The 16,111-nt window shown below is 52.7% G+C and overlaps 4 protein-coding genes across 4 annotated transcripts; 2 read left to right on the top strand and 2 right to left on the bottom strand.

The window, feature by feature from the left end:
* Positions 1-3,698: 3,698 nt before the first annotated feature.
* PHYSODRAFT_347174 (hypothetical protein) lies at positions 3,699-8,667 on the bottom strand (the record flags this gene model as incomplete). Its single annotated transcript, XM_009533349.1, has 7 exons — positions 3,699-4,086; positions 4,198-4,274; positions 4,338-4,610; positions 4,664-4,772; positions 7,344-7,424; positions 7,550-7,777; positions 8,654-8,667. 5 exons carry the CDS (start codon positions 8,665-8,667, stop codon positions 4,356-4,358), a joined length of 687 nt encoding a protein of 228 aa, XP_009531644.1. The 3' UTR covers positions 3,699-4,086; positions 4,198-4,274; positions 4,338-4,355.
* Positions 8,668-10,453: 1,786 nt separating this feature from the next.
* On the top strand, positions 10,454-11,783 carry PHYSODRAFT_510853 (hypothetical protein; the record flags this gene model as incomplete). The annotated part of the gene is made up of 2 exons (XM_009533503.1): positions 10,454-11,108; positions 11,179-11,783. 2 exons carry the CDS (start codon positions 10,454-10,456, stop codon positions 11,781-11,783), a joined length of 1,260 nt encoding a protein of 419 aa, XP_009531798.1.
* Positions 11,784-12,151: 368 nt separating this feature from the next.
* On the bottom strand, positions 12,152-13,844 carry PHYSODRAFT_347173 (hypothetical protein; the record flags this gene model as incomplete). Its single annotated transcript, XM_009533348.1, has 1 exon — positions 12,152-13,844. The coding sequence occupies exon 1, from the start codon at positions 13,808-13,810 to the stop codon at positions 12,152-12,154; it is 1,659 nt and encodes a 552-aa protein (XP_009531643.1). The 5' UTR covers positions 13,811-13,844.
* An 11-nt stretch (positions 13,845-13,855) lies between these two features.
* PHYSODRAFT_347172 (hypothetical protein) lies at positions 13,856-16,093 on the top strand (the record flags this gene model as incomplete). The annotated part of the gene is made up of 4 exons (XM_009533347.1): positions 13,856-13,931; positions 14,216-14,305; positions 14,380-14,561; positions 14,639-16,093. 4 exons carry the CDS (start codon positions 13,856-13,858, stop codon positions 16,091-16,093), a joined length of 1,803 nt encoding a protein of 600 aa, XP_009531642.1.
* Between the last annotated feature and the right edge of the window lie 18 nt (positions 16,094-16,111).

Raw genomic sequence — 16,111 nt, 5'->3', positions numbered from 1 at the left:
CGAGTGCTACGTGAAGCTGGCTGGACATCCAAACGTCCAAGTCGGAACAGCCTTTGTGATCTGCATCGTTACATCGCTCCAAACGGTGACGTGGACAGCGTGGAAAGTAAGGACTTCTTTCTAGGAGAACGGTCTCTTTTGGAGTACTACAGGAGCACGTGCAGTGCGCAAAGTCAGTCAAGTGCTATGGAGCGTTCTGGCGTGGTGAAGGGCGGCAGAATTGAAGCTGTTGACATTGCAGTAAGTTCGCAAACCACTACTGCACGCGCTCCTGCTAGTCCTGCAGGTGCTTCGAGCTGTCAGATTGTTTCCCACCGAAAAACACGACTGCAGCAAGTGAACAAACAAGATGTGCAGTGTGCACGGATGAGTGTAGCACTGAGTGCAGTTGCACATGGTGCAAAAAGTTTATTCACCACTTCTGCTCGCATGATGTATGCGCGTCGCTAAGCCTTCCTGCTCCCGGGGGTGGACTTCTCGAAGATTTTGGAGATAGTAGCTATTGTAGCAAATGGTGCTACAAAAAGGCTACGGAAGTGAACTTGGGCACAACTGGAGCTGGTGAGCGAAACCTGCATCAGGTATCCAGTACCCGAGAAAACGCCGCCTCTGCATCTGGACCGTCGGTGATGGCACCGTTAGCTCCGTCCGCTACGATATCGAACGCGACAGCGACATCGAAACCGAGACGACGCATCAACTCTCGACCGAAAGGGCCAACCCGTTCAACCTCAAGCGTGACACAAGTTGCCAAGTCAAGCAAGAAAGGGAAGGCCCCCCTGCAGAAGCACGCTAAGAGGAAGACTAAGGCTACAGCAATGAGAGCAGAACTGATTCGTAGAGCCCACGCAGCAGCTGACAAATTTGTCGGCGCTAGTGTGGCGTTTGCCCCAGCTGACGAGGAGTGGATGTCGCTGAGCTTTTACCAGGGCGTTGGCTCTACCTATCTGATAGGTGTTGTGACCCGCTACAGCTTAGCCACCGAGAAAAACAGCGACAACATCGGTGTACCTGTGGCCATGTTCGAGGTACAATGGACTTGCACTAGTTTTCAAGGCAAGGACCATGTTCATACCGTACCTGAAGACATTATTCTCCGGGGAATTCGCCAGTTTGCAAAAGCACATCAAGGAGAGTTACAATTTGGAGAGTCCTGGACGCAGCTGTGCAGCATGATTCCAAAACTGTCAAACATTCCAGCACTTACTGAGGAATTTGAGGAGATGGATGAGGAAAACTACCGTGAGTGGTCAGCCTTTCGTGGTCGAAAAGAGTTGCAAATCGCATTGAGCCCTGACGAGGTTGAGCAAATTGAATCCATGTCGTTTTCACCTACCGCATCGTTGGGACAGCCGCCGAGTTTATTCAGCCATCCTGATGGATCGTCGACTACGAAACTACGCCAGGAGAGCCAGCATCTATTCGGTCACTCAGCAACCTCGGCTTTCTTTGCCTTTTTCCCGCTGTCGTTTTGGAATCAAGTCGTAGTTTTGTACGAACGAATATGCAGACGCCGCTGGTAGCCCTTCAGCGAGGCCAGTAACGATTGATGAGATGATGAAATTCTTGGGCATTCTGTGGTACATGACCTTGGTCGACAAAGGTGAGATGAACTATTGGGTTGACGACGAGGAAGCAAGTATTTCCCCTGGTGATCGCGCGATTGGGTTGGGGTCGATTATGACGTGGCGTCGATTCCTCTACATTCGCCGGAATTTGAGTTTTCGTTCAGGTGTTACCACCGCTGACCTGCAACGAGTCCCTGCTGCTAGAATACGGCCTCTTATCAGCATTCTCAAATCGCGGTGCTTGCGTCATGTGGACGTTGGTCGAAATGTGGCTGTTGACGAGGCTAGTATTGCTTGCCAGTCGCGATATGCACGACACATCATCGTATTCAACCCGCAGAAGCCTACAGGAAAGTATCACTTCAAGTTGTACGCTTGCTGCTGTTCAACGTCGTGGTACATGGTTAGCTTCAAGCTGCACTGCTCCAGCGATCTAGTAGACAGACTGGATGGTGTAGTTCCCCACCCAGAAATTCATCGGCACGCTGATCTCACTGCGAAGTCATCGGAAATTCGCTCCCATGTCATGGAAGTCACGGCGTCCTTGAAAGGCTCTAGCAGGATCGTAAACACAGACAACTTTTACACCTCCTGTTTGCTGTTGGAGAGTCTAAGGACGGTGGGCCTCTATGGGCGTGGCACAGTGCGCTCATCTAGCAAGCATTTCCCCCATTTCACGATGGTTCGAAAGAAAGATGATAAATCTCGAGGCTACATGAAGCAAGGTGTTTGCCTAGAAAAGCACATTGTCGCGGCGAGTTGGGTGGATGGATCTATCGTGAATGTCGTCTCGAATGCTGATGCGTCTAGTACATCTGCGGTCTATCGTCGACTCAAAGATACACCAGTTGAATTCACTGCACCTACCTGTATCGGTGAATACAACAAGGCTATGCAAGGCGTCGACCGGGTTGATCAGTTGCGCGCGCGGTTTTCATTAGCCGATGGCCACAGCTTCCAGAAGTGGCACAAAAAACTCGCAATGGCCATGATCAACATTGCTAGGTGTAATGCCTATATTTGCCATGGCCTAGCGCGTGATCCCAGCGGTGAGGGTTCTTCGCCAGATCTCAACGATCAAGCAAGCTCCAAGTCTCGTGATAGCCATCGATCATTCGTGGTGTCACTAGTACGAGAGTTATTCAACGGGGACTGGAAGAAGTGCATCAATACTGACTGCGGTATGGTGTATGCTACCAGCACTGCAGAGGCGCCAGCGCCATCCCAAGCACCAAATCCACCAGTGTCTTCAGCTCAAGCTGATCCACCACAGATGTGCGTCGAAAAGGAATCATGGATGGTGCTAAAAGGGAGAAGCCGCTCGAAACGCAAATGCACAGTTTGCAAATTTGAATGCAGAACTCCCACCCAAAAGACCGATTACTGCGAAAAGCATGGAGTTGCTCTGTGCAAGCGTTCATACCCCATCGACCCAGCAAAACCGCATCTGTGTCAGCAAGAATCTTGGACGTGCTGGCAGAAATATCACCTATTTTACCTGCCCAAGCAAGTCTACACAATTGACGGCAACTTGAAACGGACGTCTTCGATTTATAAAGCGCAGCATCAGTTCTTGAAAGAGCGCCGGGAACAGTAGGAAGCGAATGGCCATGAAGCGTAGTTGTAACAGTCTATCTCATTACATATGCTAACCATCACAAAACCACAGCTTTGTCATTACAGTGCGATAAGCTTGAGGTCCGGCGAAAACAATTCATGTGCTCATCTTCGTCAACTTGAAGGTCACTTGCACAGCCTCCTGTAAACGACAAAGGCACAACACACGAAGCCACAAAAACGTATCAGTAGAGCGATAGCTTTTTATCTTTCCAACAGTCAGCTTACCATCCTGGATCAAATCAACTCCGTCACTTGGAAGCACTGTGCGATGCAGCGTGCGTGTCTGCCTTCCCTCTGGTGTCATCATCATCCGTCTTCCACCTCGTATGTGTTTGAGTCAGCGTTGATCTTGCCGATGTCAGTCATGATCCACACGTCGTGGCTGCGAGTCACTTTGGCTGCAAAATGGCAGCCGATTGCAGTATATATCCACCATTCCCGGCACCATCATGTCGACGTAGTCGCCCTTCCCACCCGCCGCTGCAGGGTCAGTAGCCAACAATCAACGGGTGTCGATACTGCAGCTGGAGCGGCCACTTCATGTTGCTGTCGGCCGCTCCGCAATCGAAGCCTCGCATGTCGGCGGTCACGGGCAGCAGCACGCGGGCATCGCCCAACCGCCAGGGACGTCTCGGCCAGAAGGACGAACGTTGTGCCGGCGATGGCTGCCTGCTCGGCCGGTGGGAGGACCACGGGGAGGTCGATGAAGGACACCTGGGCGGAGGAGGATCTGCTAGAGCAGCGAGGCCACGAACGAGGCGTTCTCGAATGACTGGAGACACAGCAGGCGGAGCGTAGCAGCACAAACGCTCCGAGGCGCACGGGCAGTGAGGCAGGAGAGGGCGACAACGATGAGAACAGCAGCGGTAGTTTCTTGCTCTCTGGATGTTTATCGAGCCTGTGATAAGCAGCGTCGGGCGTCGGCAATCAACAACAGCAAAACAGTAATCCATCATCAGCACAACAGGATACCACCACCACAAGCGTCCGCTAGCGTTGGAAAACTCACGAAAAAAGAGTCCAGGATTGTCTTCTGCAGCACGTGCTCCGAGCGGTGGTTGTATTCCATCGGTATATAATGTCGTCCTACATCAAACACACCCGTCAGTCCACGTCCAAAGGCAAAAAGTATGCTACCTCCCGTCTTACCGTCTCCTTCATGACCCTTCAGAGCGCGCCGCCAGGGCCGAGGTGGCCAGAAACATTGGGCGTTATGACGATTCCCTCGCCACCGCTCGTGAGCGTGAACTTGTCCAAGTACTTGAGCTGCATGAAGTGCTCGAAGACGACGTCCAAGTCGTCCGGCGAGAAGAGCGAGAAGTCGCTGTTGAGCTTAGTCATTGCCTGGAAGGCGCCATACAGTGGAATCTGCCCCATGCGGTGCATCGGCCGCATGCCGTAGACGGGCGCGTTAAGCCCCAGCTTGCGATGGCGTTGAGCAGCGCCCCCATGCGCGCCAGGTCGATGCGGCCCACCACGCGCTGCAGCGGCTTGAGCAGCTCCACGTCGTACTCGTCCGTCCAGTCCCAGTACAGCAGGATGCACACCTCGTCCACCTCAAGCAGGTACGCGCGCGAATACACCCTACACAGTGCCGTGAACATGCAAGGCTTCCCCGGTGATCCCCACGGTACTGCTCATGCTGCAATTGTTGCGGTAGGATCCCCACGGTACTGGTCATACTGCTATTTTTGCGTCTTATCTGCCAATCAAAACGTATCCGTGCAATGGTACCTGATGTATTCTTTTTATCGAAAGGGCGCATAGAACCTATCTCTTTTTATATATTCACGAAGAAACCTCTGTCATCTTATAAGCTAGAAGGGTACTTCAAGTACCCTTTTAGCGCTCTAAACTTGAAGTTTGTATGGTGTCTCTTCAAACAGAAATGTATGGCGATAATGAAAGGGTTAATGTAAAAACGATGATACTTAGTAGGATTCCAGATAAAAAATATGATATTAAGTAGGGTATAATTTGTAGTCATAAATTATGACATTGGGTAGATTCGCTGCATAAATTATGATATTGATATGTGCTAGGTATTCAGTCCACAATAAATTTATTTATGTTATGATGGCCCATTATTTTTATGGTCATGCTATTTTCGGCGGCCCTGACATTGGGAGGTTATCAGCCTTCTAAAAAGGAATATATACATATATATAAGTGCGGTAGAGTGAAATCGAAAGCGGTTGGTTTCTTGCTTTCACCGGGAATGCACTGTGAAGCTGTAGGTCGCTCGAGGGTAAATTGAAAAGTGATATTCGCAGTGGAAACTAAGCCATGTGCAGACGCGAAGTGCATGCAAAAGTGCAAAAGTTTTTACTAAGCACATCTGAGTTATCAGGCTTGGCTTGCTCGGGTCAAGCAGTTTGATTGTTTAATTTAAAATTGCAGAACTGCACTTTCTCCGTGCACTTTTGTATCCTAGACTAGCTACTCACTTCATGCCCACCCGTTGCAGTATGCAATTTGCGAGTCGGGGGATTTGATCGGGCTTGCCTATACTCAATTGCAGTCTTGTCAACCACGTGACGGGATCCCAAAAAGTAAATCTGGAGCTGTATCCTTTTTACCAGTTGCCCGTCCAGCAATCCGTCTCGTAAACTATCCATAATCATAAATTACGGCTTCCGTAATTAACTAACGCATTGCGTTGACGGGATAATATCCCAAAACGTATTGTGGCTTTCATCCGTTTTGACAAATCGGGTGGTCCAAGATCCGATATATCGGGCCCGATTTGCAGGAGGGCTCCGATTTAGCAGGAAGGGCTGAGGGAAGCAAACTATATCTAGCCCGATTTGCGCCTGGGGGCTGCGAGTTGCGAAGTAGGGGCCAGAAATGCCGCTTTTTGCCGGCAAAAGGGACCGCCGCGAAAACATGTCTGGGGCCCTCTCAGATCGGCGTGGCACGAAGTTGTAGCGGCCGTAGATGTTCACACAGGTGATTTAGATGGCCATAGTGCTATGAAGTGGCTATATACAGTGTACTATTGTCCCCAATGTCTTGCAGTTCTAATGCGTCATGAGAGGTGGGGAGGTATGTCCAACTGGGAATGCCTCCCCTTTGAGCCTTATGCTACTAACTCAGGTCAGATATAGCTAAACAAAACCGTGCTTTGCGCGGGGAAGCTCTGGATTTTCGAGCCTTTTTTCATTTTTTATTTACACGTATTGTGCTTTGCAGACTTTTGGTACTTCGGACTGTAACAGAAGCGCTGCTCGAGCCTCTTCGAGCCTCTTCGCGCAAGATATCTCTCAGCTCACTAAAAGCAAACAAAAAGCAAATAGCTTACTTCTGGTTTTGTGTAAGCTAGTGTATGTTGAGAGCTGCACCCGCTTATGAGATGCACCTACATCGACCAATCATATGAAGCGATCTACATATTTTTATCCAATCAGACCAATTATTATACCCGGCAAATAAGATATAACCACAATATTACAGTTGTGACTTATACAACATGTTGAATTTTGTATATGATACTTTTTAAGTACGAATACAGATCAACATTACCGGGGTGAACATAGGGTGCAGCTCTCTACATGCGAATTGCGGTACAGCCCCTGTTCACCTGTCATGAGCCCTGTTCTGCTGTTGCTTTCTGTTTAACCTGCTACTTTCTTCATGGATTTCTCCTGAGATGTGTGTGGACTGTGGATTACACTCCCCAGACCCCAGCAATAAATCTTACTCCTAGTTGTGGGGGCAGGCCGATTTGTATGAATGCTCGGCAATGGTTTCCGCCTCTGGAAATTCCGGGCGGCCCTAATTTGTGAGTACAGTAGGGTTTTCTTCGGCTACGTGCCCTTGCAATCGCTCACTACCTCCTGCTACATGAATTTACTTAAGTACAGCGCTATTGTTTTACTTCTGTATCCTACGGATCCTCAATAGCAAAGAGCAGTCCATTTGCAAGTTACTAGCTATGGGAGTAACCGATGTACGTTTGACTGAAGTGCTTTGGATGAAGTGGTTTTGAATTATCGAAGCGAATCGCAGCTTGAGCCCGCAACTCGCGTTTAATCTAAAATACTACGTAGTATTTGTTGGAAAACAACAGCAGACCAGGGTCCTCGACAGGTCAGTAGGAGCTGTACGGTACCAGCAGCTCGACAGTGCTGGAACAACAGGTATTAATTATTTTACGCGCTGTACGTGCTGTTGGCGTAGAAGGACGACTCGGCGTAGTACTGCGAGTACTGGTTGTCAGCGTGGGCTGGTGTTGGTCTGTGCCATGGGCACCAACGACATGTCGGAGTGCGCAAGCAGGCCATTCGACTCTGCGGCGTCAAGTAGTCGTCGTTGTACGGCTGGCTTAGCCGTAATGGTGGCCGTATTGGTCCCGGTTGTACTGACCGCTGAGGTGGGGCTGCTGGGGGTTCGGGTAGTCGTCGTCGTCGCTGTGCTGCTTGGTGCACATGTTGTCGTTCTCCTGTTTGTTGGCGTTCAGCGTGGATGTCTGGGCGGTTCTCTTGCTCGCGTCGTGACGGGCATCGGGCACGGGAGTAGTCTGCTTGAGGTAGGGTGACCTAGTGAGGGTGCTCTTCTTCTTCTTGGGACAGTAGTAGTAGTAGAATCCCCTGACGCGTCGAGAGACTTTCTCCGATCCATATTCATCGCCAACGCATATGCCGATGCCGACTCTTCTCGGCGGCGGATGAATCAATCAAAGCCTTTGATTAGCCGAGTAAAAACACCACCCGCGCATACAAAAACCAAGCTGCTGATGGTTTTTACTCGAAGGGCGCCTGAAACTGTCACCCGGTGACAGCTCTGAGGGGTCGCCGTAACAAAAGTAGGGAAACCTGCTGGCTTTCCGCGCAGTCGCATGGCTTTTATTTCTATTTGGATGAGTTCACCTTTCTAAACCATAGTGAGCTCAAGTGAGCCCGGAATCCATATTTGCGCGCCCCCTTGATTGGCTGCTGACGGGTCGGCAACGCAACTTAAGTAAGGAAGTTTCCGCGACCGCACGTTACCGCTCAAGTTTAATGTCGGTGGTGCGATGCTATGTCGAGTGCGGAGCGCATGAACTTGAGCGGGAGAGTACCGTTGTTGCCTGTTCAAGTAGGCAAAAGTATCGAGTACCTAACCTGGGAAATGTTGACACGAGTCTACGTTTCTAAATTCTGTCGCAGATTTTTTTTCGCTGTCCCATGCGAGTCGCCAAGTATAGCGGGGGCAAGTGAGCGCGATGTGGTGTAGATGTTTTTTACGTTAGAAATTGCGAAAAGCATAGTGAGGCTAACTGAAGCGCTTCGATCGCGACCACAGTGTTTCTTTCATAAAAAAACATTCACAAATTTGCCGAACCGACTCTGCGAACACCCTGTGCTCTCAGCTTAAGAGCTGAGAGATCTTGTACGACTTATCGAGCACCACTTATTGATAAATCGTACTCATGTACGAGTTGCTAAAGTCGTGGATGGTCAATCAGCACTAAGTAGTGCGCATACGCCATCTCCTGCATGGTTTAGCACATCCAGCACCTTTTGGCAATTTTAGAAAGTGCCATTGCCGAACCAAACCGGGTTCGAGACTCGACTTAGCAACTTGCATTCAAGGCCACTATGATTTACCGCTAAGTGCGAACACTAAGTAGTGCACTACATAGAAAGGCAAACTGGATGCAAAGCACAATACTTGGATCGCACACTGCTGTCTACAGGGCCGCTCGCTAGATATGGGTCATGATGTTTTGATGAACGTTTACAGATACAGTATTGCCCCACTTGTGTTATTCACTAAACTTCGTCTTCAATATATTTAATAAAGTAAAAGGGATTGTAGGTTTCATCAAGCGCACGTATAGTTGGCGTTTGTAGTAGGTGGCGGCTTTCTTGATCGACGTCTTTGGCAAAGACTCTTTGCTCAATGAGGCCACCCAGTTTCACCGTTTGTGCCTTGTCGATCGTTTAGATTGCTCGTAGGTGATCCTCGTTCCGCGCAAACTGATTATCACGCGGTGTTTGAGGTGTAAACCACTCACTACCAATAGGAAACCGGAGAGCACGCCAAGCAAGGTATCATTAAATATGGTATTGACGTGACATGGTGTTCCGCTGAGGTTCGACTCGTCGATCTTAATATTTAAAGGGTTAACGCGAGACTCTGATTTGTTTAACACAATGATATAAAACATATCATGGTTATTGTTAATCTATTGGAAGAGTGGGGGCGTCGGCTTGTATAGTACAGGTTGTAGTGAAAGCTCCACTGCAGCGTGTTCATTTACAATATAACTCATCAAAGCAACGCGATTGAGATCCTCCAGCACTAGTCATTGGGCGAAAGCCCCATGATGGCGAGCTTACTTTCAGTGTTTCCGGCATCCTTGCCGCTCAAAATTTTACATGAGGGCACGCTAGCAAAATGCACGTATATATTGGTGTGCTGATGAGGCATTCATCTCACTTATATCACGTTCTGCTATTTGCTTCCACAGTTTAGCAAAGATCCTGCTACGGTTTCCGAATTCGTTTCCTTTGGTAAGTATACCTCTAGTATTTAATACTCTGATATGGATATTACAGGTACATATGGTTGTTGCTCGAGTGAGTGCGTTTCATTACCATCATTATGTTCGATGTGTATTGAGGCACAAGCAACATTCAGTTTTGTCGTGAAATGATTGCATCGGTTTAACGCAAACATAAATCTTTTATGGTGCTATCATTTCAAAATTGGTAAGGTTTTTGGGATTCACCCAACAACTCTGGATTAAATACAGTGAAACCTGTTTATATGATCCTCTCTATTTGAGCCATGCCGTTTATTTGATGCAGGCTTTGTCGCTACCAAATATTTCACTTAGTTTTTGTATGATCTCTGTTTATATGCATACAAGGTATATGAGTTACATTTTTGGGGACCAAATTAGGTCTCACCTGTTTATTTGATTCACACTGCTCACGGCCACACACTCTTCAAAGCACCACTGCTCAACACTCAACGCCTACCGCAAGCCTTCTTCGCTCGCCATGTCTCCTCGCACCTGTCTGACGCTAGAACAAAAGCTCCAAGTGCACCTAAAGCTCAAGCAGAATCCTGGCATGAACAACCCCATGCTCGCCGAGTGGATCTACGCAACTTTCAAGGCCCGGGTCAGCCGTGCCACACTCGCCCGACTGCGCAACCTGCCTTCTTCCTACTTCAGCCACGTCGACCTGAGTTCGACCAAGCGGCGCCGAGTGAAATTCCCTCAGTTCGAGCGGGAACTGAGGGAATTTTTCTTTCAGAACGAAGCTAAAACGGCGATGGCGGACGACGTGCTCCTGCTGACGGCGCATGAGCTGGCGGAGCGCTTAGGCATCGATGCCACGCAGCTCCGGCTAAGCAACGGCTGGCTTGAAAGCTTTAAGAAGCGCAATGGGATCCGCTCCCATACGCTACACGGCGAAGGTGGCGCTGTAGAAGCTGATGAAGTGCGAGATGCGAGGCTAGAGCTACAAGAGTTGGTGGCGCAGTTTACACCCGAGAATGTGTTCAACTTCGACGAAACGGCGCTTTTCTATCGCTTAGCGCCTAATCGAACGCTAGCTACGACTATTCGCAAGGGCAAGAAAAAGGAGAAGCAACGTTTGACTTTGGCCTTCTGCTGCAACGCGACTGGCTCCGACAAGCTCGACCCAATAGTCATCGGTACGGCCAAGAACCCGAGGTGCTTTAAAAAGGGAGCGGCGATTAAAGGTAAACCTATATTGTACAAGTCCTCCAAGAACGCCTGGATGACATCCGTCATTTTTGACGAATGGCTGCACCTCTCCAACATGAGAATGGCGGCCGCCAATCGCAAGGTCCTACTTCTAGTCGACAATGCTTCATGCCACAAGATTCTACGAAACCTGACTCATGTGACTGTTCACTTCCTCCCTCCTAACATGACATCCGCCGTACAGCCGCTGGATGCAGGTAAATATTTTATCTATATTGTGGTGTAGCCTAAACTAACCAACTCTATTACGGTGTTATTTTTATTCAGGTATTATCCGGTCGTTCAAGGCTCGGTACCGAAACTATTTTGTGCGGTGGTGTTTGGATGCACTTGAAGCTAACATTACACGCAAGCTCAACGTACTGGAAGCTGTCCAATTCTCCATTGATTCTTGGGCGGGTGTGAGGCCAACGACAATTACAAATTGCTGGGTCAAGACTCGCATTTTGGGAGGAAACATACTAGAAAGGACCCGTGCTGACACGGATTACATTGAGGAGGTATCCAGCAACGAGATGGAGGAGTTAACGGCGATGCTATCGAGGTGGGAGGGCGCTGTTAGCGCTAGTGAGTATCTGGCAGTGGACGAAGACGTTCCTGTGCACGAGCCAGATGTGCTAGTGGACGAAGCGGTAGGAAGTGATGCAGTTTCGCAGGACGAGCAGGAGGAAGAGGAGGAACAGGAACCCGCAGTTCAACCTGCCATTGCTCTGAGACACTGCATGGAGCTGGCTACATTGCTGCTGCAATGCGGAGAGCAGACTGACAGAGAACGAAGAGCTTTACAGACCGTGACCGCTTTGGTTCGAGAGACTACGGTGAAGGCAAAGCGGCAGCGAACTATGCACGATTTCTTTACGTGCACCACATAATTGTTTTAACTGAGTCCATTTTATATGAGTCATTGTAGTAGATGGTCACCAACAGGGCCTCATATAAACAGGTTTGACTGTAGTTTTCTCTTTTTCAGTTTTCTGTTACGCTACGACTTTCGATTTCAGCTCGAGTTCGTTCACTGTTTAAGTGCTATTTTGTGTAGGTATTACCTAAATTGAAGGAAGCAGTTCGACATCGCAAGTCAAGAAGTCTAGTAGAAGCTTGCGGACATTTATTCATTGAGAAAAGGGTGCTCCCCTGCGCTTAGCTACGGTAGCAAGTCTTGATTGAGTGTCCACGTGGCTGCAACTCCTCTCGGTTCTGAGGCCGCGAGGAGCCGACTGCAATGCAAGTCTTCGTCTCTCTAGTTGGAGGAGGCGTAGGCCTTCTCCAGCGGGTGCGGACGCGTGATCACGTCGAAGCGGTCCGGACCCACGCCGATCCACTTGATGTGCGTGCCCAGGAGCTCCTCCACGCGCAGCACGTACTTCTGCGCGGCCACGGGCAGCTCCTCGAACGTCTTGCACTTGGAGATGTCCTCGGACCAGCCGTCCATCTCCTCGTACTCCACGACGGAGTCCTGCAGCAGCTGCAGGTTCGACGGCATGCCGTCCAGCTTCTTGCCCTTGTGCCAGTACGCCACGCCGATCTTGACCTTCTCCAGGCCCGTCAGCACGTCCAGCTTGGTCAGGTTCAGCTCCGTGAAGCCGTTCACCATGTTGGAGTAGCGCATCTGCGGGATGTCGAGCCAGCCGCAGCGACGGGCGCGGCCAGTGGTCGTACCGAACTCGGCACCAACCGTGCCCAGGTGCTCGCCGACCTTGTCGTGCAGCTCCGTCGGGAACGGACCCTCACCAACACGAGTGCAGTACGCCTTCACGATGCCGATGATGCCGTTCAGGCGGTTCGGAGAGATGCCGCCGCCCGTGCACACACTGCCGATGCTCGGGTTGCTCGACGTCACGTACGGGTACGTGCCGAAGTCAATGTCCAGCATGGTAGCGTTGGCGCCCTCCACCAGGATCTTCTTGCCCGCCACGTAGGCGTTGTTCAGGTACGAGACCGTGTCCACGGTCATGTCCAGGATCTTGTCCTTGATGTCGCTGTACGCCTTGATCTCGGCCTCGGCGTCCGCCTCCAGCTCCGGGTAGTTGTCCTTGTAGAACTTGACCAGGTCGCGCATCTTCTCCGAGAAGTCGTCGAAGTAGCGCAAGTCGCCCACGCGCACGCCGTTGCGCAGCATCTTGGACGAGTAGGCCGGACCGATGCCCTTCTTGGTCGTGCCGATCTTGTTGCGGCCGCGGCGCAGCTCGTTGATGCCGTCCACTTCCTGGTGCAGGTCGAGCACCATGTGCGCGCGGTCCGAGATGAGAATGCGGCCTTCGTAGTCCACGCCCATCCTCTTGAGCTCCTCCAGCTCCTCGAGGAAGCTGGGAAGGTGCACCACGACACCGTTGCCGATGATGCAGATGGCGTTCGGGTTCAGGATGCCCGAGGGTACCAGGTGGAACTTGTACTTCTTGCCCTTGTGCACGATGGTGTGGCCAGCGTTGGAGCCGCCGGCCACGCGCACGATCACGTCGTACGACTGGGATAAGCTGTCCACCAGCTTGCCCTTGCCTTCGTCGCCCCACTGGGCGCCCAGCACCACGTCCACGCCGGCGTTGAGGCCGTCGGTGCGGCGGTGCGGGTTGGCCACGGCGCTCTCGATGCGGTTGAGCTTGGCCACCACCTCCTTGAGCATGGCCTGCGTGACGGCCTCACGGCTCACAGGCTTGGCCGCGCCCTCGCACTTGGCGGCCGAGCCGTCGTCCATGCTGGCCACGCCGGCCGCGCCCACCAGGGCCATGGCGGCAGCCACGGGCAGCAGGCTGGCGAAACGGCCGTTGCGCTGCTGGGCCTCCACGGCCAGGGCGGCGCGCACCGCGGCCTTGGTGTGAGCCGCGCGGAACTGCTGTCCCTGGCACTGGGCCGAGAAGCGCGTGGCGCCGCGCACAGCCTTGGACACGACGTCGAGACGCATCGAAGCGGGTCTCCCTCCGGTCTCCCTGCGGCGCGTGGATCCGGAATGAGCTGGAACTTCGGCGTGTTTGTGGTGGCTCAGAGCCGCCAGGCGGGTCGGGTCTGGGAAATGGGCCACGATGGTGAGCTCGGCCTGTCAAACCAAACCCAGGCTGACTGACCAATGGCACGGCAGGCATTTGTAGTCACGCAATCTGCCACCGATGGCGTGGACTGCCTGCGTTGTACCGGTAGATGCACAGGGTTTGACTGGCGCTCGCTTCGCAGTACTGCGCCAGCGCCTCTCTGGGCTGCATGAACTCTGGCGGGCGCGGCGAGTGCATGTACAATGCATGTATGTAATGCATTGCATCTCGCTCGAACTCAGGGCTACCTGAACAGTATCATCCGAGAAATAAGCCTACAGATCACGACGCCGTCAAGGCGGCCAAGATACGCGACGTGAACATGAGTAAGCTGCCTTCGTTGAACACGCACGTGGCCACCCGATTGCTGCGTTGGTTGGATGCTGCTTGGGTGGCGACGAAGGCCTAACATCTCGAGCTCACATCTCGACTCACGGGTGACAAGGAGGGGAGAGAGGGGATATGCGCCTCGACGTGGTGTCCAAGGCTGCGCGCGCGGCCGCGCGCTTCTCATCCTCGGCCCGGTTCCAGAGCCAGCAGTTCCGCACGGCCCATGCCTCGGCCGCGCTCCGCGCCGCGCTGGTCGTGGAGGCCGGCCAGTCCCAGCACGCAATGACCGCTACGGGCGTCTACTGTCTGTAGCCGCCGCGAGTGCAGCCGGCTTCGACAACGACGCCAAGTGCGACTGCGACTGCGGATAAAAGGATGAGCCGGAGGAGAAGGCGTGCTGCGCCAAGAAGGACACGAAGCCCGTGGACCCACAGGTGTCCACGCTAGCCACACTCAAGGAGGTGGTGGCCAAGCTCAATCGCATCGAGAGCGCCGTGGCTAACCCGCACCGTCACACTGACTGTCTGAACCCTGGTGTGGACGTGGTGCTGGGGGCTCCATGGGGGGATGGAGGCAAGGGTAAGCTGGTGGACAGCTTATCCCAATCGTATGATGTCATTCTGCGCGTGGCCGGTGGTTCCAATGCTGGCCACACCATCGTGCACGAAGGCAAGAAGTACAAGTTCCACCTAGTGCGGTCAGGAATTCTCAACCCAAATGCCGTGTGCATCATTGGCAACGGCGTCGTGGTGCACTTGCCGAGTCTGCTACAAGAACTGGAAGAGCTGAAGCAGGCCGGCATCGACTACGAAGGCCGCATTCTCATCTTGGACCGCGCGCACATGGTGCTCGACCTGCACCAGGAAGTGGACGGCATCAACGAGCTGCGCCGCGGCCGCAACAAGATCGGCACGACCAAGAAGGGCATCGGTCCGGCCTACTCGTCCAAGATGCTGCGTAACGGCGTGCGCGTGGGCGACCTGCGCTACTTCGACGACTTCTCGGAGAAGATGCGCGACCTGGTCAAGTTCTACAAGGACAACTACCCGGAGCTGGAGGCGGACGCCGAGGCCGAGATCAAGGCGTACAGCGACATCAAGGACAAGATCCTGGACATGACCGTGGACACGGTCTCGTACCTGAACAACGCCTACGTGGCGGGCAAGAAGATCCTGGTGGAGGGCGCCAACGCTACCATGCTGGACATTGACTTCGGCACGTACCCGTACGTGACGTCGAGCAACCCGAGCATCGGCAGTGTGTGCACGGGCGGCGGCATCTCTCCGAACCGCCTGAACGGCATCATCGGCATCGTGAAGGCGTACTGCACTCGTGTTGGTGAGGGTCCGTTCCCGACGGAGCTGCACGACAAGGTCGGCGAGCACCTGGGCACGGTTGGTGCCGAGTTCGGTACGACCACTGGCCGCGCCCGTCGCTGCGGCTGGCTCGACATCCCGCAGATGCGCTACTCCAACATGGTGAACGGCTTCACGGAGCTGAACCTGACCAAGCTGGACGTGCTGACGGGCCTGGAGAAGGTCAAGATCGGCGTGGCGTACTGGCACAAGGGCAAGAAGCTGGACGGCATGCCGTCGAACCTGCAGCTGCTGCAGGACTCCGTCGTGGAGTACGAGGAGATGGACGGCTGGTCCGAGGACATCTCCAAGTGCAAGACGTTCGAGGAGCTGCCCGTGGCCGCGCAGAAGTACGTGCTGCGCGTGGAGGAGCTCCTGGGCACGCACATCAAGTGGATCGGCGTGGGTCCGGACCGCTTCGACGTGATCACGCGCCCGCACCCGCTGGAGAAGGCCTACGCCTCCTCCAACTAGAGAGACGAAGACTTGCAT

This window comes from Phytophthora sojae (assembly GCF_000149755.1).
Source record: "Phytophthora sojae unplaced genomic scaffold PHYSOscaffold_6, whole genome shotgun sequence".
In the NCBI taxonomy this organism is placed as follows: domain Eukaryota; phylum Oomycota; class Peronosporomycetes; order Peronosporales; family Peronosporaceae; genus Phytophthora; species Phytophthora sojae.
Note: the sequence above shows the minus strand (reverse complement) of the source record. Positions and strands in the feature narration are given on the sequence as shown.